The 13,107-nt window shown below is 42.0% G+C and overlaps 1 protein-coding gene across 1 annotated transcript in view; it reads left to right on the plus strand.

Moving 5' to 3' along the window:
- LOC309567450 (uncharacterized protein) overlaps positions 1-13,107 on the plus strand; it is a 133,256-nt gene that overhangs the window by 48,336 nt on the left and 71,813 nt on the right. Inside the window, 1 exon segment of the mRNA XM_082272839.1 lies at positions 3,444-5,122. Within this exon segment, the coding sequence (XP_082128965.1) occupies positions 3,444-5,122 (1,679 nt within the window).

Consider the following 13,107-nt stretch of genomic DNA (forward strand, 5'->3'; position numbering starts at 1 on the left):
GTATCTGGAACTGCCTCCTCCCAGCCACGTACTACTCCCAAGGGTTCTGAGAAAACCATCTGTTAAGGGTTGATGTATGTCTTGCTGTACTTCAATGCCTCCAAAACTGCCAAGTTCATATTGCCACGCATAGTCTGCTCCAGCAGGAACACAACAGGGTATGAGTCACTGATGCATGCATTGTCATAGCTCACCATCCTTGTGGCCTTCTCAAATGGTGACAGTATAGTGCATGCATCCTTTTTCAGCAGCCATTGACATGGAGAAAAAAAAGTCAAGCCAGCCTCAGGCTGTCGTTGTGCCATACTCACACAGGTACTCGTTGATGGCCCTCTGCTGCATGTGCAGCTGTTAGGTAGAATTCCTGCTTAATTTCAACCAACTGAGCGATGTCTGTGTATGACGATATTATGATAATCGGCTTTTGTTTACTTCCTTGTTTCATTGACTGATAGCTGATCACATCATAAAGGGCCGCTGTATCAGTCAAGTTAGAAGGACTCGACGATCCCAGAGCGCCCCACTCGTGAGATGCAGGGGGCGCGCGAGCAGCTCGATCATGGGAGGATGTCTATTGACGCCCTCTCGGCACTGGAAGCCCACGCTGTAGCCATCTTTTGGCTATACGCAGACGGAAAGTGGTTAATGTACAGTTAAAGAGATATTTTTCCCCTATGACTATAAAGGTAGCCACTAACTTTTTGTAATAATAAAAACATGTATTTTATTGATTCAAAGAATTAGTAAAATAAAATATTTTAAAGTATTTGTGGTTTACAGATGAAGTGGCTAATAGGCTTTATTGCACTTGTAAATAATAGATATACAGTAGCATAACATAATATCCTAACAATGATGTTTAATAGAAGCACCTGACGTGCTTCAATGTTACTTTCTTCAGGGGTGCGTCAAACCATAATATATATGTTATTACATCTATAACAAAGTACAATAATCAGTGTAAAATTCAGAAATCATGTAAATCACAAATATATACTCCACTTAACACTTATAAAACCTATCTTATAACATGGATCTAGTGTCGTGTACAAATCACCAAACCGCATGAATATTAAATATTCATATAGCGTCAGCCCAGAACGAGCTGATCTCGCCCACCGCCATTTGTCTATACTGTGGGTGGGAGGCAGTTAAAGAAAACAAAATGTAAAAGACCTAAAATTTTCAGACAGGATTGTAATATAATATTGTACAAGACAGATACGCTTGTCATAGGCAGGCAGCTTGATTCCTGTCACTTATGTTGGCCATACACAAACAAATTTTTCATTGGAAATTGTTCATTTAAAGTACTTTTGTTTGATTTTCTATTCGTTAGTGTGGTCAAATCGACATTCTTTTTTAACCACAGTGACAGTAACATTCGAAGAAGCAGAATAAGAAAACTTTACTGGATCAAACACATTTTTGGACAGTGTGGTTTTCATTCAGAAATTACATTCATTTTAACATTTTATGTTAAAAACAAGTGACATTTTTTAAGGACATTTGTCCATGCATTAAATGTACAAAGAATGTTTCTACAAATGTTGGTACGAATGTTCTTGTCCATAAATAGATATGTGAATGGCCAGCACCTGTCATGATGGGGTTAAAAAAACAAAAATCAGCCCTTTATAGTACAAATACAGCTGCTAATCACTACTAAGAGGTTAATTTATACTGTGAAATGGTGAAAACAATAATAATATATGCTGTATATAACTTATTGGATATATACAGTATATAGTAATAAATATGCCCAGAAGTTGGGTATAAAGGGTATTTTAAATGGGAGTCAGACATGAACTTATATGAAAGGTGGATATCAATCTTTTTATTAAAGTAGTACTAAAATAGTACTAAAGGCTGAGACTTTTTCATGGATATAATCATTTTAAATAAAATGCACAATACTGGTAAACTTTTACTTTAAACATATTTGTAACGCTTTATATTAACTCAAGTCTATCAGCCTTCAGCTTCTGCTTTCAGATGCTGATCTTCCTTGCACAGAGCCCTTAAAGTAATTGTAAACAGTGGATACCTGCCCCTTGCAATGGTTTTGCACAGAGTAGCCCTGATTCTCCTCTTCTGGGGTCCCCCTACCAGCACTTCTGGCTCCTCTTGCCTTCAGAGTGCCCCTATAGCAAGCTGCAAAGTACAGTATAGGGTGCCCCTATAGCAAAGTAAGAAACCTTCTGCCTTTACAATAACTCACTTCCTTCTCCTGCCCAGGACTATATGTCCCATGAGGCATCGCTCCTCACACATTCACAAGTTCTCAGGCAATTACTGACCGGTCTGGACGGTGTACTGAGCTGTATGTTTGCTGCACTGTATTTTCTGATCTGCCCACAAATAATGAATTTTGTATGCAGGCCAACTATTTGGCTAACCAACTAATCGATTATGAAAATAGTTGACAGCTACTTTCATAATTGGTTATATTCAATTATTTTGATTAGTTGCTTCAGCCCTATCTATTACTATTAAAAATGTGAAGGTTTAGTGCATCTTATATAATGCTAGCACCAAAAATGTTATTAGAATTTTTTTAAATATCATATGGTGTTTTAACAAATTAGATAATTTCTACTTGAAAATCATATTTATTTACTTGTTACAGGAATATAACATTTACAGAACAACAAAAGGTGTATACACCATCTTTGCAGTTTAAAGCGGAGTTCCGGGCACAGAAGTCATTTTTCACTGAACATACCCCCGGGACAGTCAGGGCTAGCACATTCCACAATGGCTAGCCTCTGATCTGTCCCGGTTCGCACTTACCTTTTAGAAGAAATACTTACTTATAAAATTTCTTCCACAGCGTTTCCATCTCTCTTGTGGGCAGCTGAAGCCGGCGCGGTCCTCTTCTGTGTCTTCTTCTGCGTCTTCTTGTCCCAGAATGCGCCCGCACCGGCCCCTCTCGTCACTTTCGGTGCGGCGCCGCATTCCTCCACAGCTTCTGGGCATGCCCAGAAGCTGTTTAGCAGGGGAATGCGGCGTCACCCGGGAAGTGACGAGCGGGGCCGGTGCCGTCGCATTGATTCCTGGGAGCGATGACGTTCAGCTCCCAGGAATCATCGCGAGACAGGAAGTGACGGGGTGAGCCGCGGCGCTGAGGGAGGAAGTACTCTGAGGTGAGTATTTATGATCTTCATTTACAAGGTGAGTAAACAAAAAAAAAAAAAACCTAACTATCCAATTCCTTTTCAGGTGATATCTAACTAGCGGAGGGGCACAAAAAAAAAATATCGATTTTATGCCCGGAACTCCGCTTTAAGACTAAAAAGCAGGATATAGTCATGATGTATGAAAGGTTTTCCAGGAGCCTCAGCTAAAAAGTTTCAAATTAAATCACACAATTACCTTTCCTAGAGCATCCAGTTCCTCTCCCCTCCCTTCTACCAGTTTTTTTTTAGTTTTCTATTATCCAGCAAGGTAAACAGGCTGGGAATGAGTGAGCAACATTCTTTCTGTGCCAAGTCTGGAACTTCTCAGGTGTGCAGAGGAGCTGATTTACCACGACTAAACATGAATGTTAAAGTTGTTACAGCAATTTTGATTCTTGCCATTCTAACAATTTCAGCTTTGCTGCTGTTCAATTTGTTTGATCCAAAACCAAAATCCTACAGTTTGGCAAAGAGAGAAGTTTTGTTCCTAAAGCACGATCACAAGAGTTTGGTTTTTGCGGATCTCATGCCTAAAGAATATGATGAAGTGGTAAGCTATTTAAAGAAAACTCTCCAGGAGAATCTGGTGGACATCTCGGAGGCTGAACCTGCTTCCAACTGCATATTTTCAGTGGAGCTTGTACCACCAAAAAAACAAGATGCCTTAATGTATTTGGATAAGGGGGGACCCAAACCCAGAAGAGAAGCATTGGTGATAGTTTATTTTGGAAGCCATCGGGAACCGGAAATTAAAGAGTATGTAGTAGGACCCCTTCCAAAACCAACAGATATTAGTGATATTACTGTAAAAAAATACAAAGGCAAACTTCCTTATCATCGTAGACCTGTAATTGGCAGTGAGTACATTCAGATAAGAAGGTATTTGCTTCTCAATGAGTTTCCTAAAGCAAAATATTTCCTCAAAGAAGTGTTAGGACATAATGAGTCTGATAATGAATACTTCGCTGCTTTGACCAGTGCTCCAAGAGGATTACAATCTGGAGACAGGAGCACCTGGTTTGCTATTATGTATAACACACGGGGCAGTGGCTTTTTCCTACACCCAACTGGATTAGAGCTACTGGTAAACCACAAAAACCTTGATGTAAAGAAGTGGAAAGTGGATAAAGTATTTTATAATGGTCAGTATTTGGACACACTTTCTGATTTAGAGGAGCAATATACAAGAGGGAGTTTAAAGATAGTTAAGATGCAAAAGCCACATCTCAAAGATGATATAGGTTCACTGAAGCCTCAAAAACTTGCATTATCTGATATACTTATGCAATTTGAACCACAAAATGCCCGCTACAGTGTCAAAAATAATCAGGTATTATTCCAACACTGGAGTTTCTCATATGGGGTTAATGTAAACACAGGGCTCAGACTATATGATATCAAATTCAAGAGTGAAAGAATTGTCTATGAGCTTGGCGTCCAAGAATCAATAACTATTTATGGTTCCAATGCCCCAACTGGGATGTCAACAAAGTTTATGGATGGACACTTTGGCATTGGACGTTCTATCAATGAACTGGTTCGTGGCATTGACTGTCCTTACCTTGCTACTTATATAGACACCCATTACTTGTTTGATTCAGATAAATGGGTACTAAACAAAGGATCCATCTGCATCTTTGAACTCAATTCTGGCATTCCTCTGAGACGTCACTTCTCAAGTCTAGGATCTTCTTTTTATGGTGGTTTGGCCAACACTGTTCTTGTTATAAGAACTGTTTCTACGCTAGGCAACTATGACTATGTGTTTGATTATGTTTTCTATCAAAATGGGGCTATAGAGTCAAAAGTTCATGCAACAGGATATATAATCACATCATTTTTTATGAAAAACGGTGAGGAACATGGACACAGAGTGGGGTCCCATACACTGGGGACTATTCATACACATTTCATCAATTACAAGGTTGACTTGGATGTTGGAGGTAAGACTGTATTAATCCAAATGATAATTTAAGTAGTAGAAGCATGGGGGTTGGGCCTACTCGCCCTGCATGTGGGGGCACCTTTTGCACTGAGCACCCTCATTAGTGCCCGGGACCAGGCAGGGGCTGCGGTCATGTGAACCTCCAACATTAAGACAGTTTCCCCAACTTAGAGATGAGCTTTTACTCTGTGTGCAATAAAAGTGCAGAATTCATCTGAAAAAGTATTGTCCCATCTCTACACATTGTAAATGGATGTAGGTTGCATTAGGAGGGACACTACAGAGCCCGCGCCCTCTCCACCATTCCAGCGTACCTTTGTTACCTCACTGCCAGTATCAGAATGGGGTCCCAGAGTGCACATAGCATGGACCTCATGCTTGCACTTATTAACTCCTTCACTTCTGTACCTATGTGACCAGGTCATGGATCTCTGTAACGCGGATTCGGTTGCAGTTGCTACTGGAAACCGTCTACTAGGGAGGGAGCAAGAACGTTGATCCCCTCTCTACCAGAGGGCCCATCACCTTTACCAGGTACCACGCCTGGTTGCTTTGTGTCTTGAACTACTGCTTGGTTACCTATAGCAAAAACACTGCTTCAACTCTCATAGTGTAATCCCGTATATGATATTTTTATTTAATACAAGTAAAATGCACTTACAAAAGGGCAGTAAATAAAAGTCTTAAGTTCAAAGCCATCTGTTCCATGTGCTGTATCCGGAACGTGATGCATTCCACGGACTGGAAGTTCGAGGATGGAAGTAACGCGATGACGCTCTGTGCGTTTTTGTCAGAATGACGTCATCAGGAGCAGCATCATCTGCTTCCATCCTGCGGTATTTATACTGTGTGGTTGCCCAGCAGCAAAGGAGATAACAGATGTATATTGATGGCCATGACCGTAAGACAGCAAAAACAGCCAAAGGATTATGGTCCCCATTGACATCCGGGATCCCAATATACTTAATATAGTACAAGTTAGTATAGGTTAGTGTAAAGGTAAAAATAATGAAAAAGGAAAATAAATGTGTCTACTGGGCAATCCACACTATATAAATGTTGCGTACACTAAATGGCCTCCATAGATAATATACACAAAAAACACAAATGCAAAATTACAAAAAAATATTTACATGAATATGAGAATACAAGTACCTCGATAATATTAAAACCATGAACCATTATAATCCATATAGTAAGAGGAATTTTACCCCTCACTCTATAAGTAGTGTATGTATACTTTACCTAAAGAATTATATAAAATACAAATAAAAATAGAAAAAAATACATAAAATGAGAATAGAATAAAAATAGAAACCTAAAAATAAAAATAAAAAATATGGAAACTATGTAAAAGAAAATATGTGAGAAAGGAAAACGTATGCAATGTATAAGACATATCCTATAATACGTGAAGGGTGTATATAGAAGGTACGAATTAAAGGACTATGCACAGATATGTCTGAGTAGGCAGCCCAGATACTGTATCTGTACTCGTCACAAAATGTTAATACAGTATAGTAAGTACCAAGTGTATATTTCAAGTTAAAAATTAGAAATTGGATATAAAGCAGTTCAAATCTATGTCAATATTGAGGCCCCCAGACATAAAGGACCCCAGCTGATAAATCTATTTGGTCTTGTTTTGGGACACTTTGACCTTTTTATTATTCTTCTCTCCAATGTCCCTTAACTTGATCTATCCCATAAAATATAAGTCCTTTTGGGTCCCTATTATGTACCTCTGAAAAATGTCTGGATAAACTGTGTTTGGGGAACCCTTTCTTAACCACTTTACCACCGAAGGATTTTGCGGTCTTCCGTCCAGACCACTTTTTGTGCTTCGGCACTGTGCGACTTTAACTGACAATTGTGCGGTCATGCAATGTGGTACCCAAACAAAATTTACGTCCTTTTTTCCCCACAAACAGAGCTTTCGTTTGGTGGTATTTGATCACCTCTGCGCTTTTTATTTTTTGCGATATTAATAAAAAAAGAGCGAAAATTTTGCAAAAAAATGACATTTTCAAATTTGTCTTTTAAAAAATATCCAATATACTCAATTTATGTCATTTTTTTGGCCAAAATATATTTAGCTACATGTCTTTGACAAAAAAAAATTCAATGAGCGTATTTTTATTGGTTTGCGCAAAAGTTATAGCGTCTACAAACTATGGTGTAAATACTGAAATTTTACGCAGCTTTAATTTCTGACTGCCTATCTCAATTTATGAAGTGCTAAAATGGCAGGGCAGTACAAGACCCCCCCAAATTACCACTTTTTGGAGAGTAGACATCCTAAGGAATGTTCTGAGAGGCATGTTGAGCTCATTGAATATTTAATTTTTTTGTCACAGGTGTTTGAAAAATGAATAAAAAAATTTTTTTTTTTTTTTAACACAAAGTTGTCACTAAAAGATAAATTTCTCACACATGCCATGGGTATATGTGTAATTACACCCCAAAATATATTCTGCTGCTTCTCCTGAGTACAGGGATACCACATATGTGAGACTTTTTGGGAGCCTAGCTGTGTACGGGACCCCGAAAATCAATCTCCATCTTTAGGTTTTCTAATGGCGTAATTTTTTGATTTTACTCCTCACTACCCAACACTGTGACAGGGAAGTGAAGGGGTTAAACTGGGGGAGATCAAGGGGTTAAACCTTTATAGAGGATAGATGGCGGGTGGCCTAAACCTATTCGGGCCTAGCGCAAGCACAAATTAGGGTCACCAGTGACACTAAATACAGTGATCAGTTGTTATCTGATATACTGTATATATTAGTGCACTGTTTTATATGGAGTGAAGGGGTTAACTGGGGAAGATCAAGCGGTTAAAAGTTTATTAGGGAATAGGTGGCGGGTGCCCTAACCCTATATGGGCTTAGCGCAAGCGAAAATTAGGGTCACTAGTGACACTAAATACAGTGATCAGTATTTACCTATATACTGTATTTAGTGCACAGAGTAATAGGTAGTGAAGGGGTTAACTGGGGCTGATCAAGGGGTAAAAACTTTATTAGGGGATAGGTGGCGGGTACCCTAACCCTATTTGGGCCTAACGCAGGCGCAAACTACGCTCACAAGTGACACTTATACAGTGATCAGTAAAATATCTGTATACCACTGTATATAGTGTTCACTGTGAGGGGTTTGGGGGTGATCAGGGGGTGATCAGAGGTGATGAAGGGGTTAAATGTGCCTATGTGAGGTGTGTCAGTGTAGTGTTGGTGGAAACTCACGTTTTTGGTGTGTCTCTGTCTCTCTCCTGGAACCGAAAGGACTTCAGGAGGGACAGTGACATCACTTCCCCTGTCTGTGTTTACATTACACAGACAAGGGACAGATTGCCATTGGTGGGGACCGATCTACAGACACTGACCAAAAATCATTGGTCAGTATCTGGTGATTGATCGGTTCCCTACCGAATGCCATCGGTATCGGGACCCGCGGCGCGCGGGAGCGCGCTCTGGAGCCGCGATCGCGCATGACGTTAATACTACGTGGCTGAGCGGTATCGTGCCGCACTGCCGCAGTAGTATTACCGCGCGTGGTCCTAAAGTGGTTAATATTATAAATGTGTTTTGAATAAATGTATTTATATATTTATATAAATGTGATCCTAACGAAAAGGGGCCTAGTGGTCCTCCCCACATATTGAAGCTGACAGGGGCATTCAATCACAAATGTCACATGTGTACTGTTACAAGTATTTAGTTCTATAATTTGAAATTATTTATTACTGACTGAGGACTTGAATTTTTCTGTTTTTCTAGGTTGTTTTTTTGCTCACCTTACAAGGTAAACATCTTTGGCATCTATAAAATCCTTTTAGTTCTCAAAATAGTCTAACATTGTTGGGTGGATTCTTTGATATTATGAACAAGACGGTTCCTAAGCATAGGTACTCTACTGTAGATAAACCTAGGTCTCTTGGGAGGGATCTTAGAGAAAATTGTGTCTGATTTCAAAATGGGCCAATACTTCTTTACAATATGTTCGATAGACCTAAACTGTTTGTTAAACCCTGTAATGAAGGCCAAGTCTGTATTCTTCTGTTTAGTTCTAACTCTATTGGTCAACAGTGAATTTCTATTCATATTTCTCACTTCCATTTTTAATCTTTCTAAGTTCTCCCCTTGGTAGCCTTTTCCTCGAATTTCTTCAACATTACTTCAGCTTGTTCACCATAATCCTCTAACCTATCATCATATCTTTTCAGTCGCATCAGCTGACCTTTAGGAATATTTATTTTCCATTTTGGGTGATGATAGCTGAAAACTAGAGTTGAGCGGACACCTGGATGTCCGTGTTCGGCGGGTTCGGCAAAACTTGAAAAAAAAGTCCGGGTCCGTAACCCGGACTTTTTCCGAACTTTACCCAGACACCGAACCCCATTGAAGTCAATGGGGACCCGAACTTTCAGGCACTAAAATGGCTCTAAAAAACCAATGGAAAGGGCAAATGCTGCAAATGGCAGAAAAATGTAGTTAAGAGCATGGTAAGTGCTCAAATGTGGATAGGGAAATAACTTAAAACAACAAAAAAAACAGAAAAATAAAACAATTTTCTTCATCTGTGAAGGACGAGGCCCATATGGAGTAGGAGGGAGGTTGAGGTGGCGGTGGATGTGGCGGTGTAGGTGGAAGCGGTGGTGGAGGGGGACGAGGTAGCCAACACTGCTTTTTTTTAGTCATTTTAAATTAGGGTACACCCCAAAAGAGTGAGAAAGATCAAAAATATAACAATGGCTGGGTAAGGTCAGTATCCATCTCTATTCTGCACAAGGTACGGAAAAGTCCTGTGGGATCCATGCCTGGTTCATTTTAATGAATGTGAGCTTGTCCACATTGTCTCTGGACAGGCGGCTGCGCTTGTCTGTGATAACGCCCCCAGCCGTGCTAAATACACGTTCAGATAATACACTGGCTGCAGGGCACGCCAGCACCTCCAAGGCGTAAAGGGCAAGCTCAGGCCATGTGCCCAATTTGGAGACCCAGAAGTTGAAGGGGGCAGACCCCCCCTACATTCACTACATGTAGGCGTGTGCACACATACTGCTCCACCATGTTGGTGAAATGCTGCCTCCTGCTAAGACATTCCATATGAGCTGCTGGTGCTGCTGTTTGTTGTGGCGTGCTGACAAAGCTTTTCCACATTTCGGCCATGCTAGCCCTGCCTTCTGAGGTGCTGGCGGTGCCCTGGTTGCGTTGGCGACCTCCTCCTCCTCTGCCTTGGCCTTGTGCTTCCACTGTGGCACTGCTGTCAGGTGGGAATGCAAGCAGCATCGCGTCCACCAGCGTGCGCTTGTAGTCGCGCATCTTGCGATCACGCTCCAGTGAGAGGACAGTACGTTGTCCTTGTAACGGGGATCCAGCAGCGTGGCCACCCAGTAATCAGCACAAGTTAGGAAGGGATGGCTTGCCTGGAAAAGTAGTAGCGGCTGGGCACTATGTACTGTGGGACAGCCACAGACATAAGGCTTTTAAAACTGTGCGTCTCCACCAGACGGAATGACAGCATTTCAAAGGCCAAGAATTTTAAAATGCTGGCATTCAGGGCCAGGGATCACGGGTGGGTAGGGGGGTACTTCCTCTTCCTCTCAAGTGTTTGGGAGATGGAAAGCTGAACGCTTCCACGGGACATTGTGGAGATGGTTGGTGACCCAGGTGGTGGTGTTGCTGACAGATCCTCTGTTTGCGGGGTGGCAGGTGCCGGTATCACTACAGAGGTGGATGAAGAGGCTGAGACTGCAGCAGAAGAGGAAGCAGGAGGAGCCAGAGACCTTCCTTGGTTTTGAAGGTGTCTACTCCACTGCAGCTCGTGCTTTGCACTTAGATGCCTGATCATGTAGGTTGTGCTCAGGTTGAGAATCTTTATGCCTCGCTTCAGGCTCTGATTGCACAGGGTGCAAACCACTCGTGTCCTGTCATCAGCACATTGTCTGAAGAACTGCCACGCTAGAGAACTCCTTTGAGCTGGCTTTGGTGCGCTCGGTCCCTTGCTGCGTTGGGCAGTAGCAGGCGTAGTGTCTAGGGCACGGCCGCTCCGCTTCTGCACCCTGCTCCCTCTTCTGCTGTGCTGGTGGCTCTGTGCGACCACCGCCTCTTCCTCCAAACTACTCAGGTCACCTGCATGACCTTCATTCCATGTGGGGTCGAGGACCTCATCGTCCTCCACATCATCTTCCACCCAGTCTTCACCCCTGCCCTCCTTGTCGGTCTCCACAATTCTGAGTGCCGCAGCAGTTGGCACCTGCGTTTCGTCATCATCGGAGACGTGCTGCGATGGTCCTTCCATGTACTCATCTTGAGAAATAAGTGGTTGGGCATCGCTGCACTCAATCTCTTCCACTTCTGGGGCAGGGCTAGGTGGATGGCCCTGGGAAACCCTGCTGACAGAGTCATCAAAAAGAAGAAGAGTCTACTGCATGACTTGGGGCTCAGACTGCTTGCCTGATTTGCAAGTGGGGTGAGGTGAAAGACGGTTGGACATCGGCTGCAGGTGCCAACTCTGACCTTTCTGCAGTAGACTGGGTGGGAGACAATGTGAAGGAACTGGAGGCACTGTCAGCAACCCAATCTACTATCGCCTATACTTGTTCTTGCCTCAACACTTGTAGAGGCGCATGATGCCCTACCAAATACTGCTGCAGGTTCTGTCGCCTACTCACACTTGAGGAAGGTGTTTCACTTGTGCGTGTAGCTGGCACAGATCGACCACGTCCTCTCCTTGCAACAGGAGCTCTACCAGCAGCACCACGACCCAGGCCACGGCCCCTATTTGACGTTCTCCTCATATTTCTGTAATTTATGATCTTGCCCTAGGAAGGTGTTTATTGAATAGCGGAACAAAACAACAACAGTATCGCACGGGTGTATCTCACAGTCAAATATGCAAACTATGCTGCAATTTAATTTTTTTTACCCCAAAAGGGTGTATATTGAATAGCGGAATAGAAAAAAGTATATAAAAAGGTGTATCTCATACGTACCGATACAGACTAGGCCCCAATTACAATTTTTTGTACCCTAAAGTCAGGATGAGGATGAGGATGAGGATGAGGAAGAGGAGTAGGAGGAGTTCAGAACAGGAGGCAAACTGAAGCGCCCTGCAATCCTTGGTGGTGGAAGATGTGCCCAAAAAATTTGAAAGGTGTATCTCACACGTATCGACAAAGACTATGCCGCAATTTAAGTTTTTTTTACCCCAAAAGGGTGTATATTGAATAGCGGAATAGAAAAAAGTATATAAAAAGGTGTATCTCACACGTACAAACACAGACTAGGCCCCGATTACAATTTTTTGTACCGTAAAGGCAGGATGAGGATGAGGAAGAGGAGTAGGAGGAGTTCGGAACAGGAGGCAAACTGAAGCGCCCTGCAATCCTCGGCGGTGGAAGGAGATGCGCCAAACAAATTGAAAAGGTGTATCTCACACGTACCAATACAGACTATGCCGCAATTTAATTTTTTTCACCCCAAAAGGGTGTATATTGAATAGCGGAATAGAAAAAAGTATATAAAAAAGTGTATCTCACACGTACTAATACAGACTTTGCAGCAATTTAATTTTTTTTACCCCAAAAGGGTATATATTGAATAGCGGAATAGAAAATTTTTTATAAAACGGTGGATCTCACACGTACAAACGCAGACTAGGCCCCGATTACAATTTTTTGTACCCTAAAGGCAGGATGAGGAAGAGGAGTAGGAGGCTAAAGGCAGGATGAGGAAGAGGAGTAGGAGGAGTTCGGAACAGGAGGCAAACTGAAGAGCCCTGCAATCCTCGGCGGTGGAAGGAAATGCGGCAAACAAATTTGAAAGGTGTATCTCACACGTACCGATACAGACTATGCCGCAATTTAATTTTTTTTTACCCCAAAAGGGTGTATATTGAATAGCGGAATAGAAAAATTTTTATAAAACGGTGTATCTCACACGGACAAACACAGACTAGGCCCCGATTACAATTTTTTGT

The sequence above is a fragment of the Pelophylax lessonae genome (assembly GCF_965119305.1).
Source record: "Pelophylax lessonae genome assembly, chromosome: 11".
Taxonomy (NCBI): Eukaryota; Metazoa; Chordata; class Amphibia; order Anura; family Ranidae; genus Pelophylax; species Pelophylax lessonae.